The sequence below is a fragment of the Alligator sinensis genome, unplaced genomic scaffold (genome assembly GCF_000455745.1).
Source record: "Alligator sinensis unplaced genomic scaffold, ASM45574v1 scaffold1559_1, whole genome shotgun sequence".
NCBI classification, from domain to species: Eukaryota; Metazoa; Chordata; order Crocodylia; family Alligatoridae; genus Alligator; species Alligator sinensis.
In genome coordinates, this window is record NW_005843021.1 from 113,898 (window position 1) to 140,373 (window position 26,476).

The 26,476-nt window shown below is 44.3% G+C and overlaps 2 protein-coding genes across 14 annotated transcripts in view; one reads left to right on the forward strand and one right to left on the reverse strand.

Moving 5' to 3' along the window:
* LOC102372266 (E3 ubiquitin-protein ligase RNF170-like) overlaps positions 1 to 10,528 on the forward strand; it is a 28,621-nt gene extending 18,093 nt beyond the window's left edge. The window contains exons 5-8 of the mRNA XM_006036796.3: positions 2,233 to 2,341; positions 6,018 to 6,091; positions 6,569 to 6,679; positions 8,019 to 10,528. Coding sequence (XP_006036858.2) covers positions 2,233 to 2,341; positions 6,018 to 6,091; positions 6,569 to 6,679; positions 8,019 to 8,324 — 600 coding nt within the window. The 3' untranslated portion in view covers positions 8,325 to 10,528. The remainder of the gene's footprint in view (positions 1 to 2,232; positions 2,342 to 6,017; positions 6,092 to 6,568; positions 6,680 to 8,018) is intronic.
* A 2,439-nt stretch (positions 10,529 to 12,967) lies between these two features.
* The window catches only part of FGGY (FGGY carbohydrate kinase domain containing), a 260,805-nt gene continuing 247,296 nt past the window's right edge, over positions 12,968 to 26,476 (reverse strand). For 6 of the 13 annotated variants that reach the window (XM_025193140.1, XM_025193139.1, XM_025193136.1 and 3 more), the window contains 3 exons: positions 18,067 to 18,190; positions 15,083 to 15,144; positions 13,057 to 13,193 (listed from right to left, as the gene is read on the reverse strand). In XM_025193140.1, the coding sequence (XP_025048925.1) occupies positions 15,086 to 15,144; positions 18,067 to 18,190 (183 nt within the window). In that variant the 3' untranslated portion in view covers positions 13,057 to 13,193; positions 15,083 to 15,085. Of the gene's footprint in view, positions 13,194 to 13,760; positions 13,882 to 15,082; positions 15,145 to 18,066; positions 18,191 to 26,476 lie in introns of those variants that run through there. The other 7 variants (XM_025193138.1, XM_014526328.2, XR_003092034.1 and 4 more) reach the window with 6 other exon arrangements.

Sequence of the window (26,476 nt, forward strand, 5' to 3'; positions counted from 1 at the left end):
TTACTAGAGTGTCTTCACAGGTTGATCTAAGTTTGGCAATGACAAGTGACAAAAATCTAAAAAGCAATATTTTCTTTAATATATATAAAAATGAAAAGAGGCAAGCACGTTTTATCTCCTGATCCAGCAGAAGCTAGCTAATAAATCTGAATAAATGAAACTGGCAATAACTTTCTGTCATAGCAAAAAACTGATGTACAGTAAGAAAAATTCTGCTTAGCCTTTTCTTTACCACTCATTATATCAGGTAGCTATGGCAGAAATGACTATAATACCAAGCAGACTTTATTTATAGGAGTGGGCAGTAGGCGATCTTGAAACAAAAGCCCGGAGAACAAACTAAACCTTACATCCTTTCCACTAAAAATTAGAACAAAAGGATAGGATACTTTTGGGGTATTGTGTTATATCACCATAGGTAATGCATGGCCATCTATGACTTCACAGTGCCCCTTTGAAAAATTATACTGACAGTGGGGATAAAACTCATATTCTCTTGTTCTAAAAACACAGCCCTTTATTTGAGCTACAGGTGATCCTCCATTAGTTATTCACTGTACAAGGCCTATGGTTTATACTGGACGAATAATCACGGCAGTCCAAGAAAAGCCATCATTCCCATACCCACCAAGCCTTTCATTCTGGTACATGTAAGAACTGGCTGAAACTGGCAATGAACAACAAGGAAAATATCTGGGTTATTGAGACAGAATTTAGGACTCAGTGGGTGCACCTACTCAAGACATTTATTAAAGAGCTGCCTAATTAACTCCACAGGAAACATCTCTGTCTATACGTATGCCCCTATTAGGGCACATGAAACAAACTGCAGAGCAGGCTAGTACTTGTAAAAGTACTTGTAAAAGTACTAGCCAGCTCTGGAGGGTTTTTTTGCACAGCAGCACATGTGTAGATACTGCCTGGATGGCTGGGACACAAGGGTGCTTCAACGTGGGAGCTACCTGTTGACTAGCCCAGCCCTGAAATACCCTCATGTCCAAGTCAGCCTCTCTGTAGCAATTTTAGCCCAATTGGAGCAGCCCAGGGCTGCTACCAGCTGTGGCTGCTCCAACCAGGCTCAATGTGCTGCACATGAATAAACTCCAGAGCAATATACTCTGGAGTTTTTTGTTCCTAGGTGCACATTCAAATGCTGCACATAGGAGCAAAAAACTCCAGAGCAATAAGTCCAGGAGTTTATTCATGTGCGTTAATTGCTCACGTAGAGGCGTCCTGTATGAACAGTAAAGATGGCCTAGGTCAGTCGTGGCCAACTTTTTTGGTTGGCTTGCCACGAGTTAAGCCCTCCCCTTCTCCAACTGCTGCTCTGATCCTTGCTGATCCTTGACTCCCAGAGGCATACCTAACAGTTTGCATCCTGGGGCACCAAATGGAGGCAGGAGAGCTTGAGCCTCTGGCTGTGTGGAGTAGAGCAGGGGCAGGACACTGCTGCCAGAGAGCTGTCGCCACCAAGGACCAAGTTAAATCTTCTCTGGCCCTGCAATCACAGCAGTTTTACATGGTGAGCAGGGATCCAAAGCCCTGAATTCAATAGTAAGAGGACTAGGTAGGGGTTAACTTGGGTCATAGAGAAAATGGCAGCAGTGCGCTTTTGAACTAAAACATCTTCTATGTGTTTGAGTTCAAAAGCGGACCGCCACCATTTTCTGCTCCGTGACACGCATTTCGCCACTTATACAACTGCACATGTGCTGCGGTGTTTTCATGTGTAAAAATGCCATGATTTGTTACATTAAATAAGTCATTCAATTTCTAGGCATTTCATTTTCCCCATCTGTTAGGTGGAGAAACATAGAAAATCAGGGTCAGAACAGACCATTTAGTCCTCCTCCCTGCTCAAAGCTGGACCATCCTCGACTGGATCATCCCAGTCAAGGCTTTATCTACCTGAATCTTAAAAACCTTTAGGGATGGAGACTCCACAACCTCCCTGGGTAACCTGTTCCAGTACTTTACTACCCTCCTAGTGAGAGAGTTTTTCCTAATATCTAACCTCAGTTTCCCTTGCTGCAACTAGGAGATCCTTGCTCCTAGTTCTGTCATCTGCCACCACTGATGAATCCTTCCGTGATTGCTGTAGGCCAAGTAATGGTTAATGTTAATACACTTGTTTGCAAATGAAATAGAATAATTAATAGTTAATGTAATATTAATAAATGATGTCACTCAAAATATGCATCTACTAGAGAATTCTGACTTTTTCTGTTTTAGGAATCTCTCCAGCATTGGCAACCACATTATCACAGTGACTTCAATTGCCCAATATGTCTCCAAACAGCAACTTGCCCAGTAGAAACCAACTGTGGACATATCTTTTGTGGTGAGTTTTCCAGACTGGAGCATATGGTGCTTGAACAGTTCAGTGAAGACAGAACACTTGCTACTGAGATCTCAAGATCTCAGATCCTGTGTCTGTTCTCGCTGGATCTGTGAGTGCTGTCTCACTAGGGAGGGAGCAGATTAAGCCCCATCTTTGTTTATTTTAAACTACTAGAAAATTAGCAACAATATTGTGTTTGTCTGACACTTTCACATTTATGAACTGCTGAAAAGGTTTTGAAATGCCCATGAAGACTTTAAGCAATAAACAGGAAACAGATCCCCATGAGGCCAGTTTAATACTAATAGGATGCAATGAAGCCTGTGAATGGCAAATAGCCAGTAAAAATACAAACTGCAATAATCTATGCAAACCTCACAAACTCTGGCATTCTCATAAAGTTAAAGTTATACCTGAAAGTACTCCAAAGCTAAGAATTGTAAAGTTCAGCTTTTAATATTAATTCATAAAAATTGCACTTGTGAGACCCAATTATGCTCTAAAATATATCTATGTAGTTCCCATGGACCTTTGTAGGAATTCCCTGTGTCCATCTAAGAGAGGGGCAGACAGCCCAGGCCTTATATGGCTCGCCAGGCAATTTTATCCGGCTTGTGGGCACCCACCAATTAATTGTAACCTGCCCAGCTCACACACCTTGCTCCACCCTTGTGTGTGGAAGGACCCAGCCCAACCAGCACACACAGCTTCCAGGCGGGGCTGCTGCTGCCACTCAGGGGATGTTGATCTGCCCCCCTCTACCCACCACAACAAACTTACCAGCTGGAGGCAGCTGTGTCCAGCATGGTGAGGACTGCAGCCTGTTTAGTCTATGGCCGAATCTTCAGATCCCATTTGGCAAAATCGAGTCAGGACGGTGATTTGAATCTCCAAATCGAATCACTGTCCCTCTGAATTGACCAAATCTGAATTCGAAAAGAATACTTGCTGCTTTGCACAGGCCTAATAAAGACATGGGCACATCTACATGGGCACCCGATTGTGCAGTTGTTACTGTGCATTCATTTAGTACTTGCTAAAGCTGATACTGCGCAGTCCCGGTGGCACGCAGGTCATTTCCAACCCTACTGCGCAGTAGCATTGGCATCACAGTTCGTGCCTGCCGATGCTACGTTGCTGTAGCATTTCGTGTAGACGCACTCACTAAGACTGAATTTTTTTTCTACAGTAAGTCTCCACTATATCACTTTTAAGGGGCCTTAAAACAACATTTACACACTATTTACACTTACTTTAGCTTTCTTTACAGTGCCAGTTATAAAAAAAGGCCTAAGTCTTAAAGAGAATCAGGCCTTCTGACACTGCTGCTACAATAAGAAATAAGCATATTCTGGAGAGAGTTTTGGAACATATTCCTTTAGGACATCAGAAATGTTGCCCCAGCTGCATCCCTGGGAAAGAACATGCTTTTCACCAGTCGATATTGGAAGGTGCAGGGACATTATGACTGCAACCTAAAAGGTGCTGAAAGACTTTTTACTACTCTGGAATATGATTTTTGCTAAGAGAAATCATCATTTCTTTCTAGACTGATGTTATGCTGGCTCAGCACAGTTTGTTCATGACCATCATCTCTATAATCTGACTCGTGGTGCAATTAAGGATTTACCAAAATCAGGGAGTAGGTCATAGGAACCAGCCATGTTTGAAAGTTGGCATCAGAGTATTTTAGGAGTCTCTGAGGTTTTTATGTACATGACTTGCTTTATAAAATGTGCACACACAGGAAAAACTGATATCCTGAATTTCTTCCAGCCCAGAACAAATATGGGACAAAAACAAATGGTTCCAAAAATGTTTCCAATAATATCCAGCAATTTATTATGCAGATTTTTCATGTAAGGAGATAGATGTAACAGTGAAATATATTATCATCTCTGTTTCTCTACACTTTTATTTTCCCCTTTCTGTGTGTATTATTGACCCCATTTGTAAAGTGCTTCAGATCACTGGATGAGAAGTGCAATGTAAGAGCTTATTATTATTATTGGCATTATTTAGACTTTGTTTTCCTCCGAGTGCAGCATCATTTACCCTTTTAAGAGAAAAGCCCAACCCAGTGTGTCAAGCATGTTATAAAATACCTATATTTGTACAGAGCCAGTTCTTGTACAACATTTACCTTTTCACATCTTGAAGCAATAAAACTTGAGGGTAGGATTTTTAAAAATGCTCAGTTTAGCTCTAAATCTACTCCCACTGAAATCAGTAGTAAAACTCCCACTGACATCCATTGGAAGAGGGGCAGGCCAGTGCAGAATAGCTTTTATAAACTCTACCCTTTAAAAAAAGTGTTTTTCTGGTTTTTCTTAAAGTGGTCAGCCCAAGGCTTTCTAGGCAGATTAACTGAGAGTTAGAGAAAGATACTATTTTATTATTATTGGTTATTCATACAGGTCTTCCCTGAGTTTTTATTTTCAGATTTATTACAGACCACATGTTCAGGAAGTTCATAGGAATACCGACCTGAGATTGAGTTAACCTGATTTAAGAAAGGGTTAACCCGACCTCACGAATGCCTGCTCATGTTGGCAGTGCAGCCCTGGGTCTGCAGAAGCCCAGTTACTCACCCCAGCCCTGGGGCTGTGCTATTTCCACCCCTCAACTGCTGAACGCTCCTACCCCAATAGGGCAACCCGCCCCCACCCCCCTGATACCAGCCACCCTTCACCCCACCCTGAGTTATTTACACTGATTTCCCCACACAGCTCCACATGAACACAGGCCAGGTGCAGCAAACGACTGTACACACCCTAACACTAAGTTGGTAGAGATATTAGATAAGTTTGTGGACACAAAAGATATTACCTTACCCCACCAACCTTACTTCTCATTTATTTCCTGGACCATCCCAGTTCTATTAACACTACAATGCTTGTGTCAAATGTGATCAGTCTGCAAATCGAAAGCTGGTTTCCCTAGCTGTCAGCCTTATGCACTGAGCCTGGATGATGAAAGTCAAGAAAATCTCTGGATTTTTTGTTGCTAATTCCTTTGGACCAGCAATAACATTTCTGCGTATCGAGTGCTACCCTCAGTTATACCTGTACAATTCCACCATCCTGATTTTACAGCTGTCCATTTTCCGTGGAGTTGCACAGGCTAAGACTGAGAGCTAAACTGAAAGTTAGTTAACAAACCTGTTGTTAATGAAAGACTGAATAGAGTCCAAAAACTCACTCACCCAGAAATGTGGCAATTCCACAGAAATGGCAGCAGCCAAAGTAATAACACCCCCCTACCCCAGCCTTCTACTTTAGTCGCTGAGGGCCAGTTTTTGACACCCTTATGCATGTTAAATATGATCTTGCTTCCAGAGTGGTGCTGGTATAATCAGTGGGGCTGCTCACAGAGCAAGCATACTCCTTCGCATTATCAAAACACCAACGCCTCACCTGAAGACAGCAGGTACATTTTTAAATACGCAGAAAAAGTAGATCCTCTCAGAAGGAAGGCACCCATTTTAAACAGCCGCTTTTCAAAGTAAAATCCTACTTTAAAAAACAGTTTTTAGGAAGAAAGCAAAGAATTATACTCTTTTTTTGGACTAATGTGAAGGGGCCAGGGATTTTTAACTCCGAGAGCCTGCTGTCAAATCTACCCTACTGAAATATCCACACCCTGTGCCTTAATACAGTGATTTTATTTTCTGTAGGTTCCTGCCTAATAACATACTGGAAACATGGCTCCTGGCTAGGAGCAATCAGCTGCCCCCTCTGCAGACAAAAAGTAAGTGTCATTTCTATTCTAAACTCCTGCTTCTTAACATACAATGAAGAAGACACCTAGGTTAAGCCAGTTTTCCACAGCATCTCGAAACCCATTTAGGCTTGAATCGGACTATGGTCATTTGCAACTATTATTCGATGCCTGTCATATCAGGAACCTGTGAAGTATTAAATGGGCCTCCAGTGTTTTATGATTTTATAGCTTGTTATATCTGTGTCACAATATTCCATAAAACCTCAGACTCTTGCCAGAGGCTGCACATTGCACTGGAAAATATACACAGGTTTTAAAAGGAAGATGCAGGAAATGTTTCTGCTCAAATGAAACTGGGCAAAGGTCAATGTGATGGTGATGATATTGAGAAATACAATAAACTCCAGCATAGGGTTGTTTTTTTTTTCCCTTAATGGTGCAGTGGTGCACTTCTTCGGATGGAAAGACACAGTGCTAAGGCTCACCTTTATTTTCTATCTGCAGGTGATTCTTTTGGATAATGTCTTCTGTGAAAATCAACAAGATAAGCCAAGCAAACAGATTGTACACGAGATTAGAGATTACAACAAGCGCTTCTCTGGACAACCTCGACAGGTAAGTGCTTACGTAGGCCCAGGTGGTAGACAGATCCCGTTTTGTGACAGTATGGGAAATCTCTCTGCACATTTCCCTGGTTGGCGCTTTCTAAGGAACTGTTGGCACTTACAGCAGGGCTCAGCCTCTCTGTTAGTAGATGCCCAGGGCAGATGCCTTTGAGCAGGGTTCACATGCAAGCAGGTGCCTACTCAGAGGGACACATTATCCTGGGAGAGGGGAAAAACAAGCGGTGAAAAATATCAAGGGCAGAAAAACAGAACTTGAGATGGGCAAGCTGGTTTTCAGTGTGTTCACATTTGAACCCTAGGATCTCCACCGCCTTTAAAGTTTAGTTCTGAATCAGATATGAAACCAGAAAGAAGCTGGTTTCTTCTCTGGGTGCATCCCAATTCTCAGGTGAAAAACCAGGCAGGCCTACAGGGAAAATCATTCATTAAAGCCCAAATCCCAGTAAGTACAGGGGCTCCACAGGCAGCAAAACTGTGCAAAAATGAAAGCCAGATGTACAGGTGCTGCACATTCCTTGCTTACCTCACATAAAGGATAATGGCAAGGCAAATCTTCCTGTCTTCCTGCCCCTAAGGAGCAGGCCTAAGAGGACTGTGAAATGAACTTTAGCCGATAAACTGAGTACGTTCCATGAAATAGAAATTTATTTCTTCAGATTAATTTGTAAACCAGCAGGGAATTTAAATACCAATGGAAAATCCAAACATTATATTTCCTCTTGCATATTTATTCCATGCATAGTTCATTCTATGATTTAATGAATTAAAATACTGACAGGCAATGGAAGGTAATATGAATCACTGGTTGTCTATGATGCATGAAAAAGATTTCTTTAAAGGCTCATAGTATATTTTGGTAACTGAGTACCCTGTATTGCTATTAAGAACTTTGTTCTACAGGTCCCAGTTCATGACTGGGATGTTAGTCTGAGTATAGGCTGCTAGACTGGGCCATTGGGCCAGATTTTCAAAAGCACTTTTTCAAGCGCTGAAGTCTTTTGGTCTTTCAAGGACCTGAGAGCAGATTTTCAAAGGTGGCCTTCATTAAATGAAACAACCCTGATCAGATCTTCATAAAAAACAACACCAATCATACTTTGCTCCTTAGAAAACCGGGTCTCCCATTCCGGTATCTATGTAAGAGTGAACACTTGAGAAAACCTGGCTCTAAATTCTGGAAAATTAGTGAATTCAATCAGTAAATTCCATAGTTAAGAAACTGTAGTTGAAAAAGCATTCAGAAACTTGTCTGCTGCCTATAGACACTGCGTGAGATAGAGCAGGAGAATGTATTATTACTTCTGAGCATAACTCAATTAACTCTTTAGTTTGCAGATTACCTTTATGACATGCCACTGTTTCTACATCTCACCTTAAGAGGAATCTTCACCCAAGGTGGTCTCATATGGATTTTCTTCCTAAGAGTCATTGTTTGCTCCCTGGGAACCATCACGTGCTTATCTTCTCCATTTGACATAATGCCTGAACCCCCTCGTGGAGTCCTTGGAGCAGCTGACGACTTAGTGGTTGTTTTCCTCTTTTTGAATTGCATGATAAACATTTGCCGGGAAATTGAATCAGAGGGTATAAGTATGACAAGTTCTGCGACGCAGAGTATGCTATCAGAATCTTGATCCACTCAAAGCCTCATTTTTCAGGGAGTTTCCATCAAACAGTTACAGGCTTCTCAAAGACTCGGCGATAGTGTATGATGAATTTGTTTTTGAAGAACAATCTAATGCTGCATATGGCAAAGTAAGACTCAGAGACATTTGTCACAACCAAGTCATTTGTTTCCATATGTCCTGCAAGGCTGGTTTTCTATATAGCTATGTATATACTGGGCCGCTTCAGAATAAATCGGCCTTTTTTACATAACTTATTTTAGCATATAGGGTATCTGAAGTGACAATGCCTGAGAGCTATACGCAAGACCTAAAATTAAAAAGCAGGCACTTTATATCTAAACAGTGGGTTTTTTTATTCAACCTATTTCTATTTAACTAGCCTGAGTTTTGCCTTGGGTGTAGTATAGAGACTGCCTTTTGGCCCTGCTCAACCATCTTTGCCTGGAGACTGACAGGGGAACCCTACCCTGTTCATCCTATTTGAGCTCTTACTGGTGTTTGATACAGTTGGCTATGAGGTGCTGATAATGCATTTATACATCCTGGTGGGGATTTGCAGGACCATTCTTACTTGGCTCCACAGGGAGATCCCAGATGGTGATGATGAGCAAATGCTCATTGTCTCCCAATAGCTTTCCAGGTGTGAGTTAAGGTGCTGGTTTTGACCTGAAAATCCCTTGATGGACTGGGCCCTATAAACATAAGGGATTTCCTCTTTCTTTGTGTTCTGCCATGGCCCCTGATGTCACCTGAGAGCAACCTCTTACAAGTGCAGTCTATGCACCAAGTTCATTTAATGAAAATACATGGGAGGTTGCTCTAGGTCAGGGGTTGTCAACCGGGGGTACGCGTACCCCCAGGAGTACTTGGGAAGGCCCTAGGGGGTACGCGCAGGCAGGCAGGGATGCAGCTCCACCACCCACCACCTTGTGCTGCTGCCTCCCAGGAGCAGGGCTGGGGGTGGTGGGGGTGAAGGCAGCAGTGCACCTGTGCCGGCCGCACAGGCATCGCCCAGCCAGCCAGATGCGGGGAGTGGGGGGAAGCTCACACGAGGTGAACGCCGCAACCATCCATCACCCCGCGCTGCTGCTGCTCTGCATCCGGCCATGCACCACCCTCCCCCTTGACTCCCCCTCCCGCTGCTCTGCATCCAGCTGCCAGGGATGCACCTATTAAAAAAGGTTGAAAACCCCTGCTGTAGGTTGTTGCTCCTCAGCTTTGGAGCCCCCTCCCACTTGTGGACCATCAGAGCACGACCCTGGACATCTTTCAAAAGCACTGTAGTACCTTCTTATTTGGCCAGGCTTTTAGCAGGTGGGGTTAAGTGCTGTGCTATGATTTCAGGAGTTGTTTTATTTATTACTTATAATTTTACTTCAATATTTTATTCTGTTTTGATCATTTATCTTGTTTTTATCCTTAGCCACCCTGTAACTTTTCTGGAGAGAAAGGCATATAAATCAAATAAATAAACAATAGTGACATCTCAGTTCAACTGTATTCGATTTAAACCCTAACACATTTTATTACTGAAGAATTTACTAAATCAACTTCACACGCAACATAGAAAATAAAATGTCAGCTAGATGATGTCTGTAAGAGGGTTCTTCATAGGGACTTTTGGGCCATCAAAACTGTCTATACTCAGCTCATCCATTGGATTACAATCTTGCAAATTTTTTATTATCATGATCTTGGTTTTATAAAAGGACATAATGTTATCTTGACTGAAGAACACCACTATGAAACACAAGTTTTCCAAAGAGAGCAAAATGCAAAGGGACTGAAAGAAGTATACAAAGTATCTAAATAAAGCCTGATCTGACTATTGTGTACATGCTCATGCAAGGTACAATTTTTAGCAGCTTCCTTGAACTCCGTGTATCTGAGTTTTAACAAAATTAACATTGTTGTTCGCTTCCTGTAGACTTTGTATGCTCCCTGTACTTTCCTTATAAGTCCGGGCATTTGTTCAACAGGCAAGATCAAGGCCAAATTTATGATGATGATATAAATAGCAGGAAGTGTATGAAGGATTTTTTTTTGCAAGTAGTTAAAATTGTTGGTATAGTGAAGAAAACTATTATTCGTTCCATCTGGACCCAACCTGTACTATATGCTTTTTGTTATGCATTAGGAGTTTATGGACTTCACCTCACATGTATATACATATACATCTGTGTATATATATATAAATATAAATATTTATTGTTCACAATATACTAGTTTCTAAGTGTCATATTTGTGATTTATTTCCTTTCACATATTTTCAATTTATATAATTTTCATTAACCCCTTGAGCTGCATGCTTTGGTTTAATACCATTATATCTGCTTTCTCTGCTGCTGGTTCTTCTTTGTTATGATGTTCTTTGTTCCTTCACTTTAAACCCATACACTATCATTGTCTCTAGTTACGGCCCCAAACTTGGAAATCTTACATGGAGCAGTCTCCCCCTAACAATGGGTACTTTGGAAAGGGCAGCAATTGCTTTTCCATGAGCTTCAAGGCAGGAAGTGTATTGTTTCTTTAAAAAAGGGTTACCAGATGTTTCTGAGCACTCGCTACTCACATAAAATGATTTTTTAGGAACCAGCTATTATTTATATAATACTGTAAGCCTAATTTTGTCATCAGGTAACTCCTGTGTGCATTTAACTTGGACTAAAGAATGGAATTCCTATTAAGCCATGTATATAAAGATGGTATTATGTTTCATGTCCATAGGCTGTTTCTGTTGCATAGCTAGGGCTTAGAGCAGTGATTATCAACCAGGATGCCATGGTTGTCCCTTGAAATTCTCTCAAGGATGCCATGGGGTGCTGCACAATGATTGCACCGTTATCTGTGCAAACACGGATCACAATATAAACTCTGAATTTTCGCAAAGGAATCTATAGTGCTAAAAAAAATCTGACCCATTGTGGTGATATTTCTGGGTTCTTTGCAACATAAGAAATATTTTTCTGCATTCAAAAACAGAGGGAAAGCAGAGAGTGGCATTTTCCAAGGGGTGCCTTGAGTCACAAATCTAAAAAGGGTGAGAACCACTGGCTTAGAGGAAGAATGGCACCAGCAGGTTGGGGGTTCATGGGTTTTCACCAGTGACCTACAAAGGAGCTACAGTTGCCTTGCACAGTCCATTTGGTGCTTTAGGGCAATGGTTCCCAACCTTTTTAGACTGCAGACTGGGAAACTGCAGACCAGCATACTGCAGACAAGAAGTGACTGGCATACTGTGGACCGGCAGCCAATCATTTTATACTGAATATATGCCGGTCATTACTGGATTTCCGGTCCGGCAGCCAACCCTCCTGCAGACCAGCAGCCAACCCTTAAAGGCCTGGTACCAGGCCTCAGCCCGGGGGTTGGGAACCTCTGCTTTAAGGCTGTTAAGCTACTTCTGACTATTTGCGCCCTTTTTCCCCTTTTGTCAGCTACCCCCTTTGCCTTTAATATAGCACCAAAGCCCTAAACTGTTGGACACTGGTGTTAAAGTAGTAGAAAATAAATGACTCATGCTTAAGTAATGCCTGTTCCTGTGAGCTGCCCTGGGCTTCCTGTGAGAATCTCATTGAAGTCACTGCAGTGCTCACATCTTTGCAGGATCAGGCCTGCGTATGTCATCCAAGGGCAGGTGCACTTTTCTTCAGCAAAGCGTACCCAGTGTGGGAGGTCTGTTCATGCCAGCATGGGGGGAAGCCAACCTGTCTGCCCCCCACTTATTCTTCTGCTTTCACTACAGTCCTGAGAATGGCTGTGGTGCTGAAGCCCCACTTGAATTGTGAGCTTGTGGGACCTAGGGCCATCTCTTTGCCCTCTTCTTCAGTGTCCAGCCCAATGGTCAATGAGAAGGGCTTCAGCGGGCTATGGTAACACACATGATTACATCATATTGGGACTGCAGGCTGGGTTCCACACTTGCTGTCATCCTGTCTGCAGTGTGCGAATGCACCAAGATACACCTGGAAACCTCACTGATGGCTACATGAGAAACAATAAGCAGGGAGTTTTATTGGCATCTGTAAAACAGGGAAAGGTACCTGCAGTATATGGTACCTGCATACCATATATGCATACCATATATTACAACTGCATCGGCATGACCTAACCTTTAAATATCAGTGGCTGAATTTTTCGCCACCTGCTCATTAAAGACTTTTCAAAAGATAAAGCGGTCTGAGCTACCTGATGGCAAAATGTTTGATTGCAAGGATGGGGATGGAGAAACATAATCTGTTATATTCTGTGGAAGTGCTTTGGAAATTTGGAAAGACAGAGAGAGGGAGAGTCTTTAGCAGCCTAGGCAGGCTGCTAAAGATAGGCCCAGAAAGAAATGCTGTCATCAAATTATCCAGGCAATATGAGTTTACAATAGAAATCCTACTTCAATCTCAACCATAGCAGGTGCTAGAATTAAAAGGATCAACTGACCTGACAACTTTTGAAACAGTATGTAGGGTAGATATTAAAAATGCAACAGGACTTCACTGATTTCTTGTGCTTTCCCAGCTTGTGGTCACCACTGACTGTTGGCATGGTGTACTAACTTCTGTTTTTTAACCGGTGGGGAAATGGTCATCTGCAGTTCAGAGATGTGAATGGCTTGAGGGAAAATACCCAACATAGCACCACAAAGTGAATGCACTTGATTATTTTTTTAATTAAAAAGAACAAAGTACAATTTTCTTTGAAACCGCATAATGCAATCAGATGAAATTACCATGAACTCCCATTTGCAAGTCTCTGGAAAAGCTGGGATGCCCACAGTTCTCAGATTATCTGACTGTGAATTAAATGCCTTGCATGATAGCATTATACTCTCGCTGATGTTCCACGAGTTTCAGAAACACTTCGTACTTCTTGTCATAAAATCTGTGGGGGCGGAGGGGGATAAAAAAGTTGGATTCAACACATTTGAAGCTCTACAATGCTTTATACCCCACAATATATATGTTTACTCCGCTCGGAGCAGCATCGATACATGGTGACGTTGCCTCTGTTCTAATTACAGTTTTGCAGGGATTGGAGTCCTGTGTTCTGCCAGAGCAGAACATCCACCCAAACAAGTGATTTCAAGTTATAATTATACCTTTTGTTTACTCCACACACAGCTTTAATTTTCAGACACTTTCCTATTATGCTACAGCAGAAGTCTCTGCTGCAGTAAACAGCTGCATAACCATTGACATCAAAGGCCTTTTACCCACTTGTACCCATGAGCAGAAATTGTTCCAAAAGCTTTAATCCTTTAAAAAATGACTAATGCCTCCCGTGTACTTAGTCAAACCTTCCCTGCTCTCTGGGCTTGCTCATGCTCAGAGATACTATTACTCCTCTTTTGCAAAGAAAGAGAAAGGCAGGAGTTTTTGTCTGGGCCATTGTATAGCTTGCACAGCTTGGAGTGGGCTGTAGCGCATGCAACAGTTTGCATTCTCTTACCAGCAAGAAACTGTTTAGTTTTCTCTGTTTGAGGGTTGTTCACACTTTGGTCCTTGCTACATTTTATCACAAAGCTCATTAGTTTCCCCTTCACAATGGAGAGAAGCGTCTTTCACATAAGCTGTCAGAAAATGAAGTTGTGACTCAGACAGGCGGAGGGGCTGTTCTGAAGTGTGAATCTGGCATCTTGCTTGTCGATCCCCAACTACACCCGCAGGTGGTGCTCGCACACTTCCCTGCCAGCTCTCCTGCTCTGAGCTAAGGCTGTTACTACTATGGCTCACATTTAACTGGAGTACAGCAATGCGGGTTAGCCGTTGTACACTATGGACTAGCTCCCTGTACTCGCACGTCCTGGTGGGGGGCGCGTAAAAGCACACATTGACAATGGAAAGGTTTCAGGAAAAACGGACAGCCCTTTCATACAAAGCTGTACCTAATACAGCACCTCACCCAGGTGAATGTGCTTAATTTTTATTTAGGCAGACAAGGTTCCTTGGGTAAATCTGATCTCTTTTATTAGACCAACTTAAATAGTTGGAAAACAATTTTTTAGCAAGCTTTCAGGTTCAAAAACCCTTCGTCAGGCTGAGGAAGTTTCAGCATTTTCTATTATTTTCAACTATTTAAGTTGGTCTAATAAAAGAGATCGGATTCACCCAAAGAACCTTGTCTGCCCATGTCCTTAGACTGACACGGCTACAACCTACACCCTTGGAACTTTTATTTAAGCACAGTTGTAGTTTATGGGACTTTCACCGAAATGCGTTACCCAGGATTGACATTTTGCAGGGCTGTGCACAGGCATGGGCAAATGGGGCAGCCACCCGGGGACGGGACAGAAAAAGGCCCTGACAATTCTTTTCCCATTGTCCGATTATTATTATCATTATCTCTGGCGAATACTGAAAGTTCACCCAGGGCCGCCAGCAGTCTAGGTACGGTGCTGACACTTTCAAAAGCCTTTTAGTGACCTAGGAGGTCAAATCATTTCTGAAAATGGGGATTTAACCTCTTCAACCACATATGTATTATATTTTGGTGCTCTGCTTGTCACACTTCCCCGATCACTCACAATGCAAATAGGGACACCGGCCCGGATTTTTAAAGATAACTAACAGCCCCTGAAATCACGATTTAGTGCATATATCAATTGTGATATTTCAAAAGAAGTGAGGCACCTGAATACCTTAGCAAACCTGGGCCATCCACATAACTGCACACAAACAGGGCTAGAAGCAAGCAGGCACTTACTTCCTTTTAAATGATTTCTCAACTCTCACAGAGAGACACATAAAAGTCAAGATTACAACCAAGATTACCTTTTATGCTTGTGGTTTGGCTGCACAACTTTCCCAATTTTTCCCATTCTCTCCATGGCCTCCTGGTAAAAGATAAACACAAGTGGAAAGCCCTGTTTTTATTTAAAATATTTTTTGACAAGAACAAGATGTTTCAAGCCCAATCAGGAGCTTACTGATGGATTTAGTTGTGGGTTAACAGGCCAGATGGCATAAGACGCATTCAGTCCCATTTTACAGTAGTCACAAGAACAAAATACTGCAAACCTTTCCGCAAACCAAAAATCAGTTCCTCTGTCTTCCAAGGAGTCTGGGGCAGAGCAGACTTTCTTTTCAGATTTATGCTAACCAAAGGAAATGTTACCCCCCATCCCTAACCTAAGGGGCTGATATCCTGATTATTCTCCAATAAATCTGTGTTGTAGATGAGGTGTTTTAATCACTTCTGTAAGTAGTGAGGCCAGGCCAATGTGCGTCCCCAAAGCTACTGGAATGTCTCCGGTTCTGTAATGTGGCCCGCAGCTCCCTTCACTTTCTAATGTGAAGGTGCAGGACACTGGGCTCCATCCAGATCTGCTCAAGGTCAAAGCGAATCCAGACTGGGGACTGCAGGGTCCTGCCAAAGGATCTTCTGGGCAGATTCATGCTGTAGGCTGTGGGGATACACTGGAGGGATCAGGGTCCCTGTAGGTGGATCCATCTCTGGGTCTGATTTTTTAGAATTGGTGGATCGGCACGTGAAAAGCTGTGCAGTGGTGTTAGTAAGGGGGCTGCAATCTGGCTCCAACATGGGATGAAGGCATGAGGCTCTGTGTTTCTGGTTGGGCTTGGGGCCTATGTGACTTAGGGAAACAAAAGTTGGCAGGGCCTGTACTATTTCACAGCAAACAGGAGAGCTGCCACCCACAGAGAGATGACTGCTAAAATATTTTATAAAAGATAAAGGTCAGAAAAGTCTAGTCAGAATGTGACAAGCTTTTATGATTTCTCAAACTGGAACCTAAATCTGCCTTGGTACTAGCGCCTCAACAGCAACGTGAAGGACATATCCGACAGTCGTCCTGGGCAAGGGGCTACTCTTGAAAGCCAGTTATCATGTCATGGCTACGTTTTGAAAAGCACTGGGTAATTTTATGGTCTATTATATCTGTAGCAAAAAAAAACAACACTTAGCATGCGTGGAGCCATCTTCAACTGAGATATCAGAGCTCTTTACAAGGTGGGCAAACAATGCCAGTGCAGTTCCCCAAATGTACAATCACTTGCGTAAGACCATACAGGTCACAGACCTCCCCATTTCCACTTTTAAGCCCTGCTTGGAAGGAATATAATCACATCCTAAGTGCCAGGATGTAAGTGGGCTGTCAATAAGATCAGCAGGTCATTTTTTTTCTCCCATGTGCAGGGTTGTGCACTTGGCTGGGCGCACGCTGCTTAGGATGAGATTGGTGGACCAGAAAAGTAAGTGATGTCATGTTGGCCACAGCCTGTCTTGCTGAGCCAGTACTTTAGGCTGGTTATGTTCCATGTGTTTATTTCTTTTGGTATAAATGTCTATAAATCCTTTTAGATCTTCTTATATGTTGCAGATCCAAATACATTTCTACCGCACGCTGCAAGCAGAGTGTGGGCATACATACGAGTTAGCATTTTTAAGGTTGCAAAAAAGCAGAGAGAGAAAACTTGTCTCCACTGACGTCAATGGAAAGCTCCCATTGACTTTAATGGAGCCAGGTTTCCACCGCCCTAGCGTTTCTGCTCAGAGGCACTGAGGAGCGCTCTGGGTGCACACATCCACAGGGAGGTTGGGTGAAGCGCAATCGCATTAACTGACTCCAGAAAGGACACCCTGGAGGAGACATGCATGATGAGATGCTTTCTCTTCCCATGGGAATGTGAGGGAGACGCCTTTCAGTCCTCTACCCTCCCACCAGATTAGGAGACTGAAAGGGGAAACTTGAGGTCCCTTTTGGTGCAGGAATTGTACAGAGTGGCAGGGGCCCAGGGGGCCAGCCTGCCAGCCCAGGGCTGCTCCCCCCGGCTCCATGTGCTGCGGAGGGGCTTGCTGGGGCACAAGGTGCTCCAGTGCAGGGGCTGCTTGCTGGCTAGCCCTACGCTGATGTACCCTGTGCCTCAGCCAGCACTTACATGTGCACTGCTATGCACGAAAAAACTCTGCAGCAGGGAAGTATTTGTGTTTTACAAGTCTACCTTGCCGTGGAGTTTATTAATTTTATGCTTCCTAATAGGTGCACACATGTAGACACCAAGATGCCAAAGCGCAGTAAATGACTCAAGTAAATGTGCCCCGTGTTAATAACAATAGTCTTTTTAATAGTCTTGATGTTCCACTAACCAAGGTATCTTTTCTTCAGTAACTTTGCTGAAGAGTTTATAGTTGAGCTCATGCTGGTCTCTCTTCCTTTCATTCACAGCCTTGCAGATGACTTTAGCCCTTTTCAAAATCCTGTTGGACTCCAGTCTTACAGTAACTCCATTACAGTTTTAGCTTTTAGCACAACAGCCAAGAGCTGCTGACCAGTCAGCTGTGAAAGAGTTCAAACTAGCTTTCGCCCGAGCAGGAAAGAGAGGGCAAGCGAGCTGAATATTAGGCTTGGTCTCTGCTGCACGTGGCCATAACTCTGGGGGAAAAGTCTTAATTCGGCCTTCCCAAAAACTGGGTGCACCTCTTCTTTGGGGGCGTGTGTGTTGTGAGAAAATACGGTATTAAGAAGCCACATATCCTTAATCGTTTATGATGCATTTTTTCTTAAAACTATCCTCCCACACTACAGGTCCACATGGCCCTGAAAAATCTTAAATAATCACAAGTTTTATAACCACCCCCATTTCCCGGTTCTACCTAACCTGTCTGTGCCTGTGATTCACGAGCAGGTGAAACTTGAGCCTGGAAAAAGCCAAACTCTGTTCCAAAAGGGAAAAGTAATGAAACTCAAGCAATGATAATGGGCGTATTTGAAGGGACCTAATGCATGAATGCTCACCCTCCTTCTTCAGGTGCAACAGGAGTGAAATGAGGGGCCAGCTTGTCTGCTGATGTCGCTGCAAGGAAGCCAGTGTAGCAGTGTATCTCGCTGCTGCTGTTCCAGCTGCACCCTTACCTGTGAGCTGGAGGGAAAGGCAAAGCATAGGGGCAAAGGAGCTGGTGCTTTAGTGCATTCACTACTGGCTCCTGTTTTGTCTGCCTGTGTCATAAGTATGCTATGTGCTCACACAGGGACTCCCATTCTGACTCCCTCTGGCTCCTTCAACCATTTGGCATTTCAAAAAGCACCGGTGCCTCCTCTGGAAAAGATCTAGGCTTTAGAGATAAATGTAGGTGAAGGCAGGCTTTATTTTAAGCTGCTATTCAACCAGTAATGGAGCTTTTCTGGTTTGTTCATGAGAAAGCACACTTGCCTACACACACCAGAGCAGATTAGCAGGGGGTTTTCAGCTCGGCACCGGGCTGCAATGCTGCTCTCCCTCCCCTGGGCCCATGAATGACCTGCGCACAGATCCTGCCAGAGGAGTCCCCCATCATGACGCCCCGTCTGCCTCTCCCCTTGCACCAGGGACATGCCAGTAGATCCCGATGCAGGATGGGTCTTTAGGCTGTAAGCACCTCACATCAGACATTTCTCTTCCCACCTGTGTCTGTGAAGCTTGGAAGCAAACTTTGGGGCAACACCGGCCCCATTCAACTCCCACTTGAGACAGTGGGAACCTCTGCACTGATTACAATGAGAGCTAGATCTCTGGTAAGTGCTAAATGAGACAACAGAGGCATGAGCTCTGGGTATGCACCCTGCAGTTTCAGCCCTTCCCTAAAGCTTGATGCTTCTCTTTCTCCTCCAAGTTAATTTTGCCTCTTCCTTCCAGGACTTTCTCATTTTTTTTTAAATATGTTAGTTCCAGACTGAAGAATCCTGATAGTTTCTTTACTGCCTCCTTTGCACAAAGCACTTCACATCTGGAACGCCAGGGCAGGGTGGGCAGGAGGAGACAGCATTAGGACAGCGGTCAGAGAATAGGCTGGGGTGTGGTGTCCTTACACAACTCCATCTAAATCAGAAACCTGGTTATGGCTGCTGCTTATTGTTTGGACTTGCTTCGCCAATCCCTATTACACAGATGAGGGATGGCACCAGAATTGTCTTTCCAGTCTATCAGGCAAATCTGTTTTATTTTAACACACATCAACATCACGTCAATTGATATTTAAGTCTCTAATCCTCCTGAGCGTGAACCACTTGTACCAGACATCACGACAATGTGACAAAAACAGGTTAAAAATAAACCCTGCAGGCGGCAGTTTTCAAACAATTTGCCCCTTTCAGGGTGCTCAAAATATCCAGAGTGATCATGGTACTTGATTCTTTGTTTTTTGGGTTGGTTTTTTTTTTTTTTTTTTGCACTTCAATAATATGTTTCAAGTCAGCTTGGCCCTTCCTGGTTTGATTAAATGCTTCACTCACAGAGGAGACTGTTTTCAGCAATTGTGAAAAGCAGAAAGAACAAAACCCTGAAAATATGAATTTATAATGACAACAGAAACAAAAGGAACACTGGGCTTGCTCTACTGAATCAGACTGAATGCCCAACCTGGTCCAGTGCCCCCTCTCCAACAAAGCCTTAAATATAGCAAAATTATACTACTGTTCAGAAATAGCTCATTTGAGGGTTTACGTCCAAATCCATAGTTCCAGGCACGAAGAACTTTGCAATCTTAATTTGAATGACGCTCCAAGGCCTTCGTTTGCCAGTCTAGACCGCACAATGAATACAGTGATTTAAACACAATGAATTCTCTCTTAAAACAAAATATTTTGTAAAATTGCTTTTTAATCATTTCTTTTCTCTCTTTCCATAAAAGCAATGCTATAAATAAACCCATGAAAGTTCACATTTGATGATCATTTCTAAAGCCTGGGCAAGAGGCAAGCGAAGGGTTTATGCAGAAAAAAAGGGAGGCACTGTGGAGCATAAATAAAGGAACGCATTCATCATTTCTAACCTTTTGTTATAGTGTCAAAGCTGGGACAGACACAAGCCAGTAAACACCCTGCTTAGCAAGAAGGGATTTAGCAGAATGGGAATACCCACTTCTATATGTGGGTGGGAGAGAAAAAGGCCCAATGAACCCAATTCTCCCAGGACCGGCAATGTTTCAAAAGTGGGCAACAAACCACTGCATTTTGCTGCTAGAAAGGGAATAACATCAGTGACGTCTAATCAGGAAACTCTATTTGCTTTCAGGGCAAGTTCATTCTAGGCAGGGCCAAAATCCTATTTTTAAGCATGATCCATGGTTCGACTATAAGTTGAAGACTGTCAACTGCTCCCAGCACAAACCAGATCTCCCAGTGCTGTCCACAGGAAGTGTGCTGGATGCCTGAAGCCAGTCTTCTACATAATCCTTCTCTGCAGTTTCTAAGTGAAAAAGCCATAAATGGAAGTGACTTGTATAAGCAGAAGGACAGTCAAACTCCGTAGCTTGAACCTTCACAGGGCCCTGAGAAAATAAAGCTGTAGCAGAATTGCTCACTGGCCCTGGTCACCATTTTCTAGGAAAAACACCATGGTCTCCTCTACATTACGAAGCATTAATCCGACCACTGCCTTTGAAAATCAGAAAGGTACTAAGTGAAAAATAACATTTTTCAAGTCTAAGGCATAACAGATGTTCATCAAGACACTAAAACACACCAGGAACAAGCTGGAATAACAAGTTCCAGGAGCAAAGCAAGCACTTTGGAGCCCAGTTCTCACTTGAAGTCAATGAGATGTAGCCTCAAAAGTAGGTCACTCTCAAAAATAAGACTTATATCTCGGATTCTCAGATGCAGCTAGATCCCTAACAATCACTGAACTCCCTGAATGATTTGGACCTATGTTTCTAGGATTCCTGGGTGCTTCTGAACATTTTGTGCTGTATCAAATGACTGAGGAACTGGGATAAATGGGATTTTCCAACTGACTTATCCATGTCCTACTCACCCCAATAACCCCTGAGAAATGTTCTGAGTTTCAAGTGGTTGAATCTGAAACAGTTTTCATGTTAAATTTCATAGTAACAACAAAGCACAACCATCTATCATCTGGGGGACTACTGTACAGCGTCAGTGGTTGAAAATATTTGGCCTGTGTATATGTGAGCATGTAAGCCTACCAAAAGCCTCTGGGTTTACCATGGTTCAGTAACAATCACAGCAAGATAGCTACTTCAGAGAAGGCTCCTCATCTCAAATGCAAACAGAGAGATGCATTCACATGCAAACTCAGCACACTTGGTTCGTGACCGCTGCTGCTGGTTTGCAGTGTATTTAAATCAGCTTTTCCCGGGATGGTTTTTCCCAACCTGCTTCTGTTACCTAAAAAACAAAGTGTCTAACTGGAACTGACTGAGAAAGTAGGTAGAGCAACCTCACTGTAAGGATGCTGGATGCAAGCTGCTATGCAGTTAGCTAATTTAAGTTCAGCTCAGCCCTGCATAAGAAGCAACGTTTCATCGTTTCATAGTAGGTAGGGTCAGAAGGGACCTGAGCAGATCATCAAGTCTGCCCCCCTGCCACGGCAGGAAAGAATGCTGGGGTCAAACAACCCTGGTGAGGTGTTCATCTAGCCTCTTCTTAAAGACCCCCAGGGGAGGAGCCAACAGCACTTCTCTTGGAAGTTGGTTCCAGATCCTAGCCACCCTGACTGTGAAGAAGCGCCTCCTGATGTCTAACCTGAATTTACCCTCTGCCAGCTTGTGACCATTATTTCCAGTCACTCCTGGTAGTGCTCGGGGGAACAGGGACTCCCCCAATGCCTGCTGGTCCCCCCCGACTAGTTTGTAAATGGCCACTAGATCCCCCGTCAGCCTTCTCTTGTGGAGGCTGAACAGGTTCAGATCCCTCAGCCACTCCTCGTAGGGCCTGCCCTGCTGACCCCGACCATGCAGGTGGCCTCCTCTGGACCCTCTCCATGCTGTCCACATCCCCCCTGAAGTGCGGCGCCCAGAACTGGATGCAGTACTCCAGCTGCGGCCTGACCAGTGTTGGGGAGAGGGGGAGGATCACCTCCTTGGACCTGCTCGAGATGCATCTGTGGATGCACGACAAGGTGGGGTTGGCCTTCCTGACCACGTCCCCACACTGTCGGCCCATGTTCATTTTGGCATCACTAATGACTCCAAGATCCTTTTTTGCCTCTGCACTGACGAGAAGCGAGTTCCCCAGCCTGTAGGTCTGCTGCTGGTTCTTCCTCCCCAGGTGCAGCACCTTGCACTTGTCAGTATTGAATACCATCCTGTTCTCATCCGCCCACCCCGGTAACCTGTCCAGGTCCAATTGCAGCCTATTCCTCCCTTCTAGTATGCCCACATCCCCCCACAGCTTAGTGTCATCAGCAAATTTGAACAGGGTGCTTTTTACACCCTTGTCCAAGTCGCTGATGAAGATGTTGAACAGTGCGGGCCTGAGGACCGAGCCCTGGGGGCCCCCACTGCCCACATCCCTCCAGGTCGAATAAGACCCATCCAACACCACTCTCTGGGTGTGGCCCTCCAGCCAACTAGCGACCCATCTGACTGTGTAGGTGTCGACGCCACAGTCCCCTAGTTTTTTAATGAGAATGGGGTGAGAGACAGTGTCGAAGGCCTTCCTGAAGTCCAGAAAGACTATGTCTACTGCTACCCCTTCATCTAAGGATTTTGTGACCCGGTCGTAGAAGGCCACCAGGTTGGTCTGACAGGACCTGCCTCTAATGAACCCGTGTTGGTTGCCCCCAAGCATAACCTCCCCTGCTGCCCTTCGAGGACATGCGCCAGGATAATTCTCTCAAAAAGCTTACCCAGGACCGAGGTAAGACTAACTGGCCTATAGTTTCCTGGGTCCTCCTTCCTCCCTTTTTTGAAAATGGGAACCACATTGGCTCTCTTCCAGTCCTCTGGCACAATGCCAGAGCACCACGAGTGCTCGTAAAGCCGTGCCAGGGGTCCCGCAATGACCTCTGCTAATTCCCTCAGTGCTCTGGGGTGGAGATCATCAGGACCTGCTGATTTGAATGCGACCAGTCCCTCCAGAAGTTCCCCGACTAGATCCTCGCTGCCCCTAGGCCTGGGTGCGCCTCCCCTGGGACCTATGGGGGTCCTGGTGGGGAGGGTGACTCGGTCCCTGATCAGAAAATTGGAGGCAAAGAAATTGTTAAATAGGTTAGCTTTGCTGTCTAGTGTGACCACCTGATTTCCTAGCGTGTCTTACAGAGGCCCCACGTTGCCCGGTACCTTCTTTTTACCCCCTGTGCATTTAAAATAGGACTTCTTGTTGTCCTTGACCCAGGTACCTAGTCCCAGTTAACGTGTTTGTTAATTTACCTGAGCTTATTCCTCGTATACAATTCTGAGACGAGATTCATTTACACAATGGTGACAGGAGCCAAGTTAGAAGAAAGACCTACCTTTGCTAAAAACACCAACTGCTGAGGAAGCTGTACTGACATGCTAAAAAGACTGGGTAGTCCGATTTAATCCATTCAAGATGAGATTTAATGCACAGTGGTTCAGCACCTGTGCAGTGGTTCAGCACCAGCCCTTTGTATCGTGGAAAACCTTCAAAATGGGGAGTTTCTATGAATGGATACATGAAGATCCCATTGCAGCCAACAAGAAAACTCCATTAACTTCAGTAGGATGAAGCCTTACCTGTAATGTCTGTAGATCTACCTGATCTACTGTAGTCATCTTAGCTTCACATGAAAAAAATGTAATAGCTGCCTTACTTAAAATAAACTCAAGCATAGGAAAAATCTTCACAATCAAATTAACAGTGAATTCTGTAGGGATAAGGAAAAGGCTTTGCCGTAAACCTTCAAATCATTATATCAAATATTTAATGATTTTTTTTGCTAGTAATTCTTACCAATAGGGGAACCCCCTGCAGGTCCCTTGATACCAATCAATGTATTTATTAAAAGTATTTTGTAGGTCTTTCATCACCTTATCATCTGGGTGCACTCCTTACAGAAGCTTAGCAAGGGGAAGATTGGAATGCCTTTGTGTAGAAATATTTTAATATCGCCCTTGTAAGAATTTTAAACAAGCTGCCTTTTCCTATAGTGCATTGTGTGTGTTTATAGGAGTCTAATGAACCAGTTTTGCTTGACAGTTCAGAGATCCAGACTCTACATTATATGTTTACAGGAGTCAAATGAACTTAACTACGTAACACAGCCCCAGATTACTCTGCGGTGGTATATGACTATGCAAAGAAAGCATTTGAGGGACCATATATGTTATTGCTGGTCTCCTTTTTTTCTCCAGTTTGTTTGGGTTACAGGGGCAGATCTTGGCAGAACATTCAAAGCCTGAAATCTGGAACTCAATTCTTTGTGGTATGTGGACTCCAGCATGCCAAGATTCAAGTAACATGATGCATAACTATTACAGCTAGACAAAAATTTCACACCTAGGCCCAAAGTGTGTGATAATTTGGCATTTCGGTGGCTTCACAAACAGGCATACAATTTCACATAACCCTGTATTTTCCCCTTGTCTTGTTCCAAGAGGTGTGTGTTTGGAAGGTGAAGTCCTCAAGGCCTCACTTGCTCTGCAGCACACGTAAGATGAGACAAGGAGAGACAACATGGCAGTGATGGATGGCTCCATGAATAGGGCCAGCAGCATAACGAGAGGTGGGTGAGAGGAGCACCTGCCCCAGGTATCAAGTTAGGAAGGGTGACAGAATCAGAGTCCGTGCCCCAGCTGCACTCCCATGCCAGGTACTCCTAAACAGTCCCTGGGTGCCGCTGCTTTAAAAGCAACAGCTGGGATGGGCAGCAGCTCAGCCAGGACTGCGTAAGAGTTCCTGGCGTGGGTAACAGCGCTGTACCCCCAGCCTGCTCTTGAAGTATCCCCCGCTGCCCTCAGATCTTGTGTCCCCTACCTCTGCTTTTGCAACCCAGGCTCCCCCAGTCTCTGAACCTGTGCTCCCTGCAACTCACGGCTCCCCTGCTCTCAGAGTCGTGTGCCCACCCCCTGCCCCCCAGATGCCAACTCTGCTTGTTATGCCACTGAGTAGGCCACTTGTGCTGGATGTGCTCTCTGCTCTGCTACAGCCCTCCCATGCAACCTGGGGCAAAGCACTGTGGCCCAATCCACAAGTGGATTTGTGTGTTGTGAGACTCAGCATCACCCCACCTGTCTTTTCAGCTAAAAAGAAGGGCCCACTTCTACTTCCCTAGCAAGTGCCCAAAGCTATCCTTTGTTGGTAACACCACCAAAAACCATACATTTAATGAAAATGGCTATATATTTTTGGAAATGGCTCTATATATTTAATGGAAATGGGTCTCCTCTGTTCTGAACTCAGTGCTGTCTGGGGCACTGGCCATGCTGTGAGCATGCCTATTGCAGGAGATCTAGGCATGGAGACACTAGGCTGCCTATAGACGTGCTCTGATGCATTGTAATTAGAACGCATCAGTGTAGACTCGATTAATCGAGTCTGCTCCGGGTTCGAATTAGAAGGCTCTGACGTCTCCTTAGCATCACATGTATTAAGCCCCCCCATTTCAAAATGGTTGCAGGGTGCTTTAACTAAACCTCATTGAATGAGCTTTAGTTAGTGTCCCCACAGCCATTTTGAAACCTGGGGGAGGGCTTAATACACATGACGCTGAGCCATTTTAATAAGAGCAGCTATCCGGGAACTGCTCTAATTAAAATGCTCCCCTCCCCCTGCACCAACCTCTAAGCACGTGTATAGGCAACCTTAGTTTGAGGATCCCAGAGAGGCTTGGGTGGGAGATAAATACTGAGAGTACTCAGGAGCAACCTTAGGTACAGATTTTCACAGTTAGGCAGGGAGACTGTGGATTGCTCACTTTGATGCCACCATGCAAGAGTCTGGCCCGCAACCCTGTTGGGTCTCAGTCCCCTCTGTAAAGACAGATAACAGCATTTCCTTCCTTCAGGAAGGTGTAAATGCATTACAGATTCTGAGAAGCTCAGGGATTGTGGTGACATGAACTATACAGGCAGCTTAGAAGGATGAAAGAGAAACTCAGCTGCTGGCAAAGAGACCTGGACCAAGAAGTATCGTCTGCTTAGCAAAGCCATCGATGTTTGCTTGGCAAGTGGGGCTTAGTGCATAGGCCTTGAACAGGCCCTCCATTGAGGAAGGAAGGTTTTATGGTTTCATAGTTTAGTTTCTAGGGTCAGAAGGGACCTGGGCAGATCATCTAGTCCGAACCCCTGCCATGGCAGGAAAGAGTACTGGGGGTCAAACGACCCCAGCAAGATGGTCATCTAACCTCCTCTTAAAACCCCCCAGGGTGGGAGCCTGCACCACCTCACTTGGAAGCTGGTTCCAGACCCTAGCCGCCCTGACCGTGAAGTAGCGCCTCCTGATGTCCAACTTAAACCTTCCCTCC